Genomic DNA, 14,885 nt, shown 5'->3' on the forward strand with positions numbered 1-14,885 from the left:
GTAGTGCTTAAAAATCATTCTTTATCGTGAATATGCGGTGCAGTATCGAAATTAATGTGTCTTATTGTCACAATATACAAGTAATATTAGATAGATACATGTCGGGTTGCATAAATCCAAGTATTTAAAAAAATAAATAATGATGAAAACACCTCCCCACCGTAGTGTGTAAAGAGGAAGAGCTCGCTCCCCACTTAACGGGTTAATCATATCAGCATTGAATTTGTCTTTCCCACTTGCTTTAGCTTTGGTCATTGTTTTCACTTCCCTTTCAAGTTCCAACCATGTTACCGGGTTCTCTTCTTTTTTGCCATCTATTATTTCCAATTTTATCTCCTTCTTCCTCCAAGCAGTCATCCTCCATTATAAAGTTTTTCAAAATACTTTGCCATCACCTTCTGAAGACACTTTTCATCATGTACTATGAATCCATCTTCTCTCTCTAATGCCTTGATTTTTTTCTTGATTTATTCTTTTTGATTTTATTACTCTGTATAATAGTACCTGATTTCCTCAACTATCTTGCTCAATTTTGTTGGTAAACTCTCCCCAACATTTCTCCTCTTCTTCCTTGATAATCCTTTTTACTTGTAGTTTCAATCTTTTGTATTCCACATGTCACCTTTCTATCTGATACATTTTTTGCTTTTCCTCATCCATTTCTTTCTTCACCTTGTTCCTTTCTTTTATTCCTTCCTTCTATCCACCACCGTGTCTCCTTTCCATTAACCTTTGCTTTTGTTTTCCCACATACCTCAATTGCTGCTTCCACAAATGTCTGCCTTAAATTGTCCCACTCTTTTTCTTCTCCACTTCGTATTTCTATCTTAAGCAACTTCCTTATTATCCAATCTTGGAATGCCATTCTTTCATTCTCCTCCTCCAATTCCCAAATTCTGATTTTTGGTTTCTCCTTGAGTACAATTTTAGGGATTTTTACTTTTTTAAATTCTACAATGAATAATCTATGATCACCTTCCATACTTTCACTGGGGATTATCTTCGTATTTATGATGTAACTTTCACATTCTCGGTCTGTTATTACAAAATCAATGAGTGTTCCATACTGTCCATCCCAACTATATTGGTTGATTTTAAGGCTATTCCTCTTCATAAACCATGTGTTCTTTATTATAAGGTTATTTAAAAAATCCAACATTTCTATTGCCATACCCACGTGGGCCCAAAAGATTCTCATATCCTATTCTATCAGTTTTGGGCATTCAGACTTCCCATTATCATGATCCCATCTCCAACAATATGTGTTTCCAGTTCATTGAGGAAATCTTCTTTTTCTTCCACACTACATCCTGTTTGTGGAGCATACACTTGTACTATCTTCAGTAGTTCCTTATTTACATGTATGTGCATTATTATAATTCTTTCATTTACATACTCAACTTCAGCTATTGGTCCAACGTTTTGATTCACTATAAATCCCACTCCATTTCTTTTCTCTTTATTATTACTCATCCAGTACACGGTGTGCCCCTTTCTTAGTTTCTTCATTCCTTTCCCTTTCCATTTTACTTGACTTAATCCCAGGATTCCAAGTTTTCGTCTCTGAGTTAGGTCAATCAATTCATTTTGCTTCCCATTAATTGTTAAAATATTTATTGTTCCAAATCTTTTTTTTTCTCTGGTCTAACACTTGCATGAACATCAGCATTACCATCATACTGTGCAACTGTAGCTACAGACTTGTCAATTCTATTTCCATTTTTAAACTTCCATCTGAGGCTTGCATTATAGTTGAAAGCAAGTACAACTTTACTCATCTGCTGACCTGCTAAGCCTAATGCATCTGAGAATTTTCTTTTGGGGTTTTCTCCCTTAGCCTTTGAAGATACCTCTTCTCCACAAGGCAGTGGTTTCCTCTTCTATTTTTCCCCAGAGAGGATGGGTTGCCTCATCTACCATCTTCACCATTCTGAAGGTCTCCTTCTCTGCCTAAGATGCTGTCAAGGTCCTCACCCATAACCCTGGGCATAGGTTCCATGTTATACCCCGTGAGATTGGGTCTCTGCCTGAACTTAGCTCTCCTTCACACCGGCCTACTGATGTGGAGGATACCCACCCCCAGCAACGTGGATGCACCAGATAAGAATTACTCAAGTGAAGGATAGGGAAGGTGACCCTATCTCCCTTGAGCCAGGTTAATGGTTGTGTATGATGCCACAACCAATTGGGTGAAACAGTGATCTAAGATATAAAAAAAAAAAAAATACAAAACAATAAATTTTGTGACCAGCTCTGACTCAGCAAGGGATTTGTCAAAACAGAAAACAGTGAAAATATCTACCTTCGCAAAACTGGATAAGGCCATATTGGAATGTTTTGGCAGAAACCAGCAGAGGAATCTCATGTCATATGTGCCAAACAGGCCCAGTGTTTTCTAAGTCTTGGGGACTGAAGGTGAATTTAATGCTTCATCTGGTTGGCTGACAAGATTTTAACAACCTTTAGATACCAGTACTGCATATTTATGTCATTTAACTTCATGGTATTTTAATTTAGCAAATTGTTCTTTCAATATCTGTTTCACCTCATCTGCAGATTATTACCAATTTGTTATTATCTGCAATTCCTCTGTCTCCAATTACTGTGAATAATTGAGAGTCTACTGTATTTAGCTATCATTGAGGAGAATACCCATCCAGGTATGTAGTATTTTTGGAAAAGGCTTGCATTTTCCTTTAGGAAGGAGACCTGGAATTATTCTATTCATGTAATCTACTATGCTATCAAATATACTCTCTGCGCTCTTTTTAGCAATAGATTTACACCCTAGTGCTGAAGCGGTCGACCTCTGCAATCCGAGATTCGTACTGGCAATCTTTGGAACACAAACTATGAATCGCTTATGTTTCGCTGTGCGACTTCTGGCGTACACTTTATGTACTAGTAAAGTTGTTATTTACACAGCAAAGCCAAACTATAGAATTCACTCTAGGAATAAGATTCGCATTCAGAAATGTTATATAATGTATGTGTGACACATTTGTTGGCTTAAAATAACAAAGGTTTAGAAAATTCATATTGATCGATCATATTATCGATTCAATTCAGATTTAATTTCCATTTAGTTGGCAGTACTAACGGAACCGGAAGTGCTCCCTTCTTACTCCTCAAACCCGTACACGAATCTATCACTAAAAAGTGCGCAGATAGTATTTAGATTATCTAATTATAAACACATGAAGTCATATTTCAGACAGTACTAGAGAATAGTTCCCTTATGTTGAAGGTTTCAGGATTCATGGGCCTTCAAGGTTAGTTTTTAGTTTCAAATATCAATTCTTCTTCTTCTTTAAGTGTCATATCCAGACCCCAGATGTTGGCGAACACCCCGGAGAAAGCACCCATTTTGTTAACTAACTTGAAGTGTTGTTTGGTGGTGTTGATGCAAGTCCAATCTTTGATGTTTTGGAGCCATGACATCAGTGGTCTACAAGCTCCTTGCTTGCCTTCTATCTTTTCTTGTAATATGAGGTGTAGAAGCCCGTACTTTCTACTACATAGAACATGGCTTAAATAGTTGTTTTCCTACCTTTGATGATATTTGCCAGCTCATGCTCAGCTCTACCTCTTCTTAACACTTCATTATTGGTTATAAAAACTGCCCAGGCTATTCTGAGCATTCTCCTAATGTAACTAAATTTCAAAGGCCTGTAATAATAGTTCTAATTAATGTTATTTTGTTTTTCAGTTAGGTCTTATGGCAACGATGGGAGAAAAGGGCTAGGAGTGGGAAGGAAGCAACTGTGGCCTTAATTAAGGTGCCTGATGCAAAAATGGAAAACCACGGAAAACCATCTTCAGGGCTGCCGACAGTGGGATTCAAACTCACTTTCTCTTGAATGAAAGTTCACAATTGCATGACCCTATCCACACAGCCAACTTGCTCGGTATTATTACAAAAGACATTGTAAACAGTCATTTCAACAATTGCTTAATATTGTAATATAATACTTCCATCCCCTAGTTCCAGACTGCCTAAAACTGGGAAGAGAGCATTCATTTATTGCAATTCATTTATTTGATATTATAACCTGAGTAGGCCCATTATCTTCTCTAATGCACTAGGAGGCCAACATGTGTACAGAGATCACTTCTGGACAAAAAACAGGGACAATATCAGTGATTACTAAAAGAAATTGTGCCAAACCCCAAAAAAGAATTATGCTTCTTCAAAGGAAGGAAAATATGAAAAGTTCTGATATTTAAAAGAAGCTGGGTCTACAGGATCATTACTATTATTTACTAAAATTGTAACCCTTGCATGAAGATTTGAATAACCGTAACAAAGATTTATGAAGCACACCTACAGTCTTCTGATGAATGCTGACATTATTTGTACCCACAAGAGTCATCATATTGCTTGTTCCTACAGTTCTCAACCTTATCTGAACACTTTTGGATCTGCTGTCATCTCCAACTTATAAAGGATTTTACTGAGATAGCAGATCAAAAGATTAACTTTCTAGACCTTACCATCACTAGATACCCGGAATCTTTAACCTATAAAATTTATAGAAAACCCACCCAATCAGCTGTTACAATTCGACAAGATTCATATCACCCTCACCATCACAAGAAAGCCACATATAACAGCCTTGTTTACAGAGCATTCAATGTGCCCATGACTAAAAAAGACCTTCATATTGAACTGAATACTATCCGCAGCATAGCAAGATTCAACGGCTTCAGCAACCACTTCATTGAAGGTATTATTAATAAACATAAATTCCGTCCCAAAACCACACTTAAAAAAGAAGTACCTAAACACGAGTCTTTTTCTACTTTCACCTACACCAACAAAATTCACAAGCTTACTAATATCTTAAAGAAAAAAGGTGTTAAAATAGCTTTTAAAACTAACAACAACAGTTCACACATTCTACATAATACGTCACACATTAACAAGGTTAATAAGTACACAAAATCAGGCGTATACAGGCTTAAATGCAATTCCTGTTCTAATATTTCTTATGTAGGGCAGACCGGTAGAAGCTTTAATATAAGATACTTGGAACAATTTAATGCAGTCAAATACAACAAATTTTCCGCTTTTGGCCAACATATGGTCGACTATAAAACATAAATTTACGAACATCGATTCAGACATGGATATCCTCCAAATAGCTAATAAAGGCCCTCTTCTTAACATAATCGAGAATTTTTACATCCATTTGGACCAATACTTCAATGCTAATTACAATCTCAATGAAATAACTGAGAAACCTAATATTTTGTTTGACCTTTTCATCACTTATTTCACAAAAAGCAAGTCAGTAGACCAAAATTCCTTCTTCAAGTCAATTAAGGGTCCCCCGCCGACACAAACACCGCCATCTTCCTTCCCGACCACCTCACCTTAGTCACCTCCCATTTCCCCGCCTTTCCCCACTCATGTCTCTCTACACCCCTCCCCTTATCTATCTCCTCCCCTCTGCCTCTGTCACTTCCCTTCTGCTTCATGCCGTTTTCACTCTGGTATTTGCACTAAACCAGCAAGCTCGCTTTACATTGCGCAAGGTGAGTTCTCAATGTTTGTTCCTTTTTCCGCTAGCCTTGTTCCTTCACTTTACTTTTTCTCGCGTTAACTCAAACTCTCTTTTCTTCAGGTTCATTTTGGTTCCCTTTTGAATTGGGATTACTCCTTCGCACCACAACAAGATTCAATTTACCTCAAGATACATTCTACAGCTCTGACATCTTTTAACCTCTGCTCTGGACTTTTGAACAAAAATTCCCTCTGCGCAATGTTGATCCACATCTTCTAGAACCTAACGGAAACTCTGGACTTTGTTTATATCTGATTCAACCAATTTAAATGTGCAACTCCGTCAACTAGAACTGTTTATTATATTTGAGATAATAGTTGATACTACTATGTTTTTTAAAGATTTTAATGTCACTTTTTAAATAATTTTGTTGCATACTACTGTTCTCATTTATATGTATATCATTTTCACCTCATTTTTAGGCCATCATTTCATATTTCATTTCACTGCATCAATCTGTTTTAGGGCTGGTTCTACCACCTACTGGTAAAGTAGCGCGTAATTTGCCCTCCGCGTAAAAGGATGTTTCCGTCCTACCACTCCTAGGTAGCGCTATCGGCAGCATAAATCGTCGTTACCCGGCGCGTAATTTATCGGCCACTTCGAGGACCCGATAAGACTTTACCTGCTGGGCAAATTCTGAGAGCTGAACATTATTAGCTGTATTTCTGGTGATATGCAACTCAAATTAGCTTAGTATACTGAAAAAAGCAGTATACTGCAACAGTGATCGACATTGTATTGCAGGATTTTGAACATTAATGCTTCCCTTTAGTTGCAACGGTCACATCAGCCTCTCGCATCGGTAGCGCAGGGAATACATTTTATACGTCAAGCTTTCGTAAAGAAACTCTAAAAGGATATAAAATCAAAATCTATTTGGAAATCATTTCAAATGGGCTTTAATTTTCTACTTTTTAGTTTTCGGACACGAGATATATATTACTGTATGTATCCTACCTAACACAAGTGTTTTCCTAGCGTAATGGTTGACACGCTCGCTTCGTAATACGAAGTGTGCAGGTTCGAGTCTCTATTATGACGAATCTTTTTTTATTTCCATTATTAGCGTTGTGTTAATCTGTATGCCTCTTTTCATACGTTTTTATCACAATATTATGTCTAATAGGAAAATTGTTTTGTATGTATGCTATGTGATGTTATGATTAATAGCACATAGGACTGTCGCCCAGGTAGCAGATTCCCTATTACTTGTTTACATAATCTTGTAAATTATTTCGAAGAAATTGGAAACTATTCCATTCCCGAATTCCTCTTCCTATGAATGGATATTTATCCCGATTAGTTCTTTACATTTACAGTACTTTCCAACTTTATCTTCATAAAGTTAAAAATTAAAATGAAATGCTTTATCAATAAATGAAAGCATCTGGAACTACACGAGGTCACAGAACTAGTTGCAAATAGAGCATCGCGGAGATACTTAATCAATTCACAGAAGCCTGCAGATAGAATGTTCAAAGGCAATAAGTCCGTAAAGAAGATGTGTGTGTATATACGTATATGGAAGCGCATAAAAGAGAGTTAAGAACAATGGCAGGGAACGAAAATACATTTTAAAATGTAAATTAGAAATACGATGAAAACCTGCGTACCTTCTATTACGGAGCGAGCGACTTGACCAATCTACTACGAGAATACTTTTCAAAAACGCTGCCTTACATGACAGGTTATAACTGGCGTAAGAAAATGTAATCTCGAGATTTTAATCCCAATTAGGTATTGATATTGAAGATCATAGATTAAAATCACGAAAGCTTGACATGAATCGTTGTCCATAACTCTTAAGACTCCCCTTATTGGGCTTTTTGGTGATAATCAGCAGACGCAAGCACAGGGAAATAAGACAATTGAAATGGGCTTCATGCATCTAACGATAGATAGCACCACACTTGAAAGCGAGAAATCGCTGAAAACCAGTCTAGCCAACTTCGTATATCGGTGTCTAGCTCCGGGTAGCTACCTAGCGCTTGCGCAGAGGTGGTTGGACGCAAGCCAAAGTACCAGCCAATTTACACCTCCAGGTAGTTTACCTCCCGGGCAGCTGCCAGCCACTTTACCAGCAGATGGTAGAACCGGCCCTCAGCAATATAATTTACACTTGTCTTGGCTTGGCTGATGATGGTTCTTAACAGAACCGAAACTAGTACCTAATAATATTCTAATGTTATTGTAAACATTGCAGGATTGATATGTATTGAGAAGGTGGAAATAATTTTTTGTATTTACTTTACGTGAGATAGCAATATGTGTTTAATGCAAGAAAAATATCTGTTGGTGGGCTGTGATCAAACTGTCCGTTGATAACATAATTGCCCACAGAATTTTGATGGTAAAATACTGTGATTAATCTCTCTTTATTTCATTTTATTGTATTTTGCTCATTTCCTCTGTTTTATTTCATTCACATGGTTCAATTTGGTCGTTGATTTTTAATAAATTTAAATCTTATTTTCCTCTTTTATTTGGTAGATTGGGTCCTTAATAGTTAGACTCTCCGTTTTTCGTAGTAAGGATTGCTGAATTCAAATTCACGCAGTTTATTAGCATGTCCTAGTTGAAAGGTCATGGCCTACATAATTACCAATGATTCCAATGTAGGTTTCCTTTTTCTGTAATTATTACTTGAGATAGGTAAGTATTTAGTGTGCATTACATTGATATGCTATGGCTTTGGGGGCATTACATTTCAGAAGGCAATTTGTAAGAATTCTTTCTATCTGTTTCATGGTTTTTACTTCATTCTATTGATCTCTCTTCCACATTATCTTGTATTCATATTCTTTTGATTATTTACACTATTTTTTTAATTTACGATTTCCATTGCTTATATTAAACCTGTTAGATTATTTTTCTAATTCTATGTTCATCATGTATTTCTCATCTCCTTTAACTTGTACTGGTATTAACCTTTTCACTTTAGACTTAGGTATTTATCTGACTTTCTTTCTTCCCACATCAAGAAAGAATTCTCAAGAATGACCCCTCAAAGTGTTGATGCTTACCCTTCTATTAAAGTTAGGAAACAGAAATGAGCTCGTCAGAGATTGCGAAGAAATAGATCTTGAAAGAACTGGCATTGATTTGGAGAGAGCATACTTATGAAGACAGTAGTTTGTGAAGATATCAAATTTGTCCTTATCTTTTTGTGTTTTCAAGTTTGTAATTTCCTTTCCTTTCTTTTGTTTTGATCCTTCTGATCATACTAACCTATTATTGTATTTCCAGTACTGTATATGCCATCCTATCTTTAGTTAGACTTACCATTTCACCTTTTTCAATTACATGTCTTTTACTGTTAGACTTCCTAAAATGAAATGTTTCTTACTGATCTAGGTACTTACGTTTGATGATATTGTTAGTACAAGCTCCAAGAAGATTCACCACATTCAAGTGCTTTCCTAAATGCACCATAATTTTCAGCTCTGAAGCCAGAGCCTTTAAAAACATAATTTCTGCATTTCTCTTCACCATCTTGACAGCAACTGTAGTGACTGGTTCTCCTTCTATGATTCCTTCTGCTTGAGCTTTTATCACTAATCCAAAAGCTCCTGCACCCAATTGTTTACCTGAAAAGATTCTGTAAATATTAGTTTTATTTCATTTTCATTATATTACTAACTATATTACAAGAATATTATTTACAGTGCAGCATCACCCCCAAGGACTCTTCTACTTCTCTGACTGATGAAGATGTAATGACAAAATAGTCCTTTGATTGATTATATCGTTCAAATGTGTGTGTTTTAACTCATTATTCTTCTCCTCCATGAATGAAAACCTACAACCTGTTTTTCCAGTCAATGACCAGGTCACCAGGGATGGAATGAATTAAGCCCCGATTTTGCGGCGAGGATAGGAAATGTGCCGACTGCCGAAGCCTATCGCACTCCTCTGGGGCAATAATTAATGACTGACAGATGAAATGAATTGATAGCAGAGAATGTTGCTGGAATGAAAGATAACAGGAAAAACTGGAGTACCCAGAGAAAAACCTGTCCCACCTCCACTTTGTCCAGCACAAATCTCACATGGAGTGACCGGGATTTGAACCACGGAACCCAGCAGTGAGAGACCGACGCACTTCCGTCTGAGCCACGGAGGCTTCTTCTTCTCCTCCATATTCTCCTTAAATAAAGTGATAAATTTCCTTTATTCAGAGTTGGAAAGTAATTGAGGAATAGTAATTGAATCACTTGTAATTAATACTTTTTTAGTAATTTTTCTACTTGTAATCATTACTTTTCACAAAATGTAAATTTTACTCGTAACTTGCTTCTTGAAATACAATTGTAATCATTATATTCTAGTAATTAACATAAAATGCATCAAGAGTTTGGAAACTTTTTGAGCCCCAGCACTTGCAAAATGTCACACCAAGGGTAGAAAGCCAAGAATACCGTATGTCACACACTCATTCATTTACTCGCAGCTTGTTGTGGTTACAGGTTGAGATTTAGCTATGACTTCTTGAGTTTGTATGTGGTATTTGTACTCTCATATTTGAATAAATGTATTGGATTAGTTGGCCCTCAAAATAATGAGAAGGCAATTGTGAAATGCAAACTTGTTTTGGAAGCCATTGTTTAGAAAGTACTTGGCAGGTTCGATCCTGACTCAGTCCGATGGTTCCGGTATTTGAGTTCTCAAATATGTCAGGCTCATGTCAGTAGATTTACTGGTATGTAAAAGAATTCCTGTGGGACTAAATTCTGGCACCTCAACATCTTCAAAAACCATAATTTTTTTTGCTAGTGGCTCTATGTTGCACCGACACAAAAAGGTCTTATGGTGATGATGGGATAGGAAAGGGCTAGGAATTGGAAGGAAGCAGCCGTGGCCTTAATTAAGCTACAGCCCCAGCATTTGCCTGATGTGAAAATGAGAAACCACGGAAAACCATTTTCAGGCCTGCCAACAGTGGGATTCGAACCCACTATCTCCCGGATGTAACCTAACAGCTGTGTGCTCCTAACCGCACGGCCAACTCGCCTGGTCAAAAACCATAAAAGTAGTTAGTGGGATATAAAGCAAGTAACATTATTTATCTTTTAGAAAGTTTCAAGATATCATATTCAGTCTTGCTTAGTGATGATGGCCACTTAATATTTCTCTGCTAAATGAATACCACACAAAATGAAGTCTTTCTTTTTTCTTGCAAACTTTGGTATCATTCCAGCCCATGTGAAAATATTCACTGATTTCCTAGAGACTGATATTATGTAAACAAATTTTAATTGTAATTTTAGTGATTACTTGCTGAAAAAGTAATTTGTAATTGAGTAATATTTCTCAGGTACCGGTAACTTTAATTAGCTTGTACTTTGCTTTTATTTGATTACCATACTGGCCATTCATAAGATAAGTAGGAATTGTTACACTAGTATTCATATTGATGACTACCATATTTACTTGTGTATTAGACCCCCACGGCTTTTTGAGACAAAGAAAATAGAAAAAATAAATCTTGCATATTAGACTCCCCCGATGTAAAATACTTTTAATTGGCCTTGTCTCAAAAAGCACAATATCTTTCCATCTCTACCCATGAAAATGAAATCTCTGTCTGTCTGCCTTCCAAAATAACATCACGTCTAAACCGCTGGTGGTATTTAATAAAATTTTGCTCAAACATTCCCAGAGGGAACTGTTGCATGACTTACATTTTATTTTAAAATATTGACCTAAAAATACAGTATTTTTCTCAAATATTCCCAGAGGAAACTATTGCATGACTTACATTTTATTTTAAAATATTGACCTAAAAATACAGTACATTATTAGCAAAATTGTTTGCAAAAAAATCTGTATAATAGCTTAAAATGAGATGGTATCTATTTCCTGTTTAAACATGCCAAAACTACTGGTTCAATTGAGCTAAAATCTGGTATGGATATACAAGGTAGGCAGAGATAAGGATACACAGTAGTAGGGCATTGATACGCATTACTATTCAACGTAGTCACCATTCTTCTCCAAGCACTTGTTTCAATGGTTCAAGACATCGTTGCCGGCATGGAAGAAATTTGCGTTCAGTTCCTGAAGTCATGTCATGACAGCATGCTGAACAGCTGTATCATAGTTGAATCGTTTACCACTCAGGTGCTGTAGGGAGCGTTGTCCATAATAATTCATGCATGCTCTTGGCTGCTTGTGGTCTGGTGTTGCTGTGCAGCACCACAATGCCTGTTCAGAGAATTTCAGGTTGTTTTCTGTGAATTACTACCTGCAAATACTCCAGTGTGTCACAGTAACATGATAGTATTCATTGTCGCACCCCTGTTGAGGAAATAAACTATCTGGACCATCCTCCCTACAGCCCCCATCTGGCACACAGTGATTTCTATTTCTTCAGACCATTAAAGAAGCACCTAGGTGGTAAGTGATTAAACGATGATAGGCTGCTCAGTGTACTGTCATGCCATGATTTCAAGGATTGGATGCAGATTTCTTCCATGCTGGCATTTATGCGTTGGTGTATCTTTGGAACAAGTGCTTGGACAAGAATGGTGACTACGTTGAATAGTAATGCCTATCAGTGCCCTACTACTGTGTACCTCCTTATTTCTGTCTATAAGATGAAGTTTCTTGTTACCTTATTTTTTGAAGCACCTTTGTATTTCAGATATTTTTAGTTCAAACACAAGCATATTCCAATTTTTAAATAATTAACCATTTCAAAACAGCAGCCATTAATATGGAGGTATTTAAAGAACTTGCACATGTTTTATCTGCTACAAACTGAAATAATAGGCAAATGATTAATCCTATCACAAAACAAAACCCATCATGTGTACTTGAAATCCAGTTTTCTACACAATATGTCACATCCATTTTCTTTGTAGCTCTAATGTTTCTCCAGAAAATTATGATTCCATTACTCTAAATGTTAGATGAAAAGTCAGTTAACACATAAGCTTTCCATTTACTTCTCTGGTACAAGGAAGTCTGGTAGTGGTGATTTTGTTTCAAGGAGAAGTATAATGCTATAAGAGTCCTCTCATATGGAGGTCTGTTAAGGGAGTGTTTGTTCACTGTAATACCAATAAATGGCAAATAACTAAATGACTGAATACTAAGTTCAGTAGTATTTATGACTGGCTAATTATTCAATTTTCTAAATATTTTTGTCAAAGAATATAATTTTATCTGGTGGTTATGCTTTTTGACAAACCTTGTTCTAGATAAATCATGTTTTTTTTTTTTTTTTTTACTTTACCCAGCTTAAGCTTTTCCTTAGGAAATTCCCATTGTTTATTATATGGGAGTAAGTCTGCTTGTTCATCAATTGGAAGATTTTTGCTCAGGAGATTGATATCACCTTCATCAAAGTGTAGTATGCCACCCACCTCCAATTCCTTGCGTCTTTCCTGTAATAGTCAAAAACATAATGGATTGACTTTAGATTCACAAATTTTATCTGATTTAAATTATTCATATGTATAGTAAAGCCTTAAACATTAAAGCAGTTTTCTCGAAGAGGAGCATTTGTGAAGACAAGGAGAGGAGGTGGGGCAAAGGGAATATAATACTCCTCCAATGATTCCTTCTTTATAAATATACAAAATACTGTTCTTGGATTTTTTTTTTAAATCTGAAGGACCTGTAATATCTGTAATCACCTGCAATTGGCTTAAATCATCCATGATTTCTCAACAACTGAGAAGGTATGGAACAGCATGGACAATGCTTGCAATATTAGGTTGCCAGAATTTTGTCCTACAGGAATTATTTACTGTTCCAGAGGCAAAGGGCACAGAGCTGCTGCATTTAAAAATCATATTAGAGTAAATATTGATATTTTCTTAAGGATCAGTATACGTTTGTCAGTAAATTGAGACCATTTTCAACATTTACTGTATCATGGTTCTTTGTTGTTCAGGAGTTTGGGACATCAGTCATCTGTCTATATATTTATCAAGTGTGAAGTTTGTTTTATATGTATAGGGATGTGATTAATCAAAAAAATATGCTCAACATATTATTCAAATGACACATTTACTGTTCTTAAGGACATGATATTCATTGTGATCCAGTGTATTTCTACTGTTATGAAGGCATCTGAAAAGTCCGACTCATTGGTTGAAGGGTCAGCATTGAGGCCTTCGGTTCAGAGGATCCCAGGTTCGATTCCCAGCTGGGTTGGGGATTTTAGTCGCGTCTGATTAATTCTTCTGGCCCGGGGACTGGGTGTTTGTGTTTGTCCCAACACTTTCCTCTTCATATTCAGACAACACACTACACTACCAACCACCACAGAAACACGCAATAGTAATTACATCCCTCCATATAGGGTTGGCGTCAGGAAGGCATCCGGCCGTAAAACATGGCCAAATCCACATATGCGACACAATTCGCACCTGCAACCCCACAGATGTGGGAAAAGCATAGGAGGAGGAAGAATAAGAAGAAGATGCTTGTTGTTTAAAGGGGCCTAACATCGAGGTCATCAGCGTGAAGACGAAGAATGAAGGCATCGGAAAAGTTGCAAAACCAGAATTTAAGATATTCCATTTGGTTTGATATGGCTGCAGTTACCTTTTATTACAAATATGCACTCCATTTCAGACAACTCAGCACAAAGTTTGGCTGTGAAGATACTTTAGGATAATTGCACATAATAATCATATAGTCTTTTATCCCACATATTAATCTTTGCCATGATCATTAAGGCATTGAAGTCTAAACGGTCTGACACTGTGGTTGCCAGTTCGAGTCCTGTTGGTCAAAAAAAATTTCACCATCAGAATATTGGCCAGCAGGGTAGGGGAGGTGGTGGTATACAATTTCTAATCACTAGATTGCACGCCAAAAGCCTGGATTAAATTCCAAACTTCTCCGCATTGCTCATACAGAGTGATGGCATATGACACTGTTTATGGTGAATTGTCCCCAGATGGGGATGTTAAGCCTTGAGCAGACCCTTTGATGCTATTCCACAGGAGTAGGTTATGTGCTGGCACCAGGTTTCACCCTCTCCTTTCCTACTAGCATATATCACGGCATTAATTTCATGTCATTAACTCCTCTGATAAGGTTGATGTCAGGAAGGGCATCCGGTCATAAAATCCCCCCATGACAAATTCATCTCACCTCGTACGCAACCCCATAGAGAAACAGGACAAGGGTTGGACAAACAAACAATCATATATTATGCAAGAGTAAATTACAATGTAAATAACATTTTGAATGTCTCTTGGCCTGTGTTTCTAGTCTTTTATCCCATGTATTAATCTTTACTTGTTTCCTCTTCTTCCTTTTATCTGGCTTTTTTCTTATCGTACACTTCCCAAACCA

General features: G+C 36.7%; 1 protein-coding gene across 1 annotated transcript in view; it reads right to left on the reverse strand.

Moving 5' to 3' along the window:
- LOC136866091 (platelet-derived growth factor receptor alpha) overlaps positions 1–14,885 on the reverse strand; it is a 178,174-nt gene that overhangs the window by 87,719 nt on the left and 75,570 nt on the right. Inside the window, exons 6-7 of the mRNA XM_067142754.2 lie at positions 12,808–12,958; positions 8,933–9,157 (exon numbers count right to left, since the gene is read on the reverse strand). Of these exons, the coding sequence (XP_066998855.2) occupies positions 8,933–9,157; positions 12,808–12,958 (376 nt within the window). The remainder of the gene's footprint in view (positions 1–8,932; positions 9,158–12,807; positions 12,959–14,885) is intronic.

The sequence above is a fragment of the Anabrus simplex genome, chromosome 3, assembly GCF_040414725.1.
Source record: "Anabrus simplex isolate iqAnaSimp1 chromosome 3, ASM4041472v1, whole genome shotgun sequence".
Taxonomy (NCBI): Eukaryota; Metazoa; Arthropoda; class Insecta; order Orthoptera; family Tettigoniidae; genus Anabrus; species Anabrus simplex.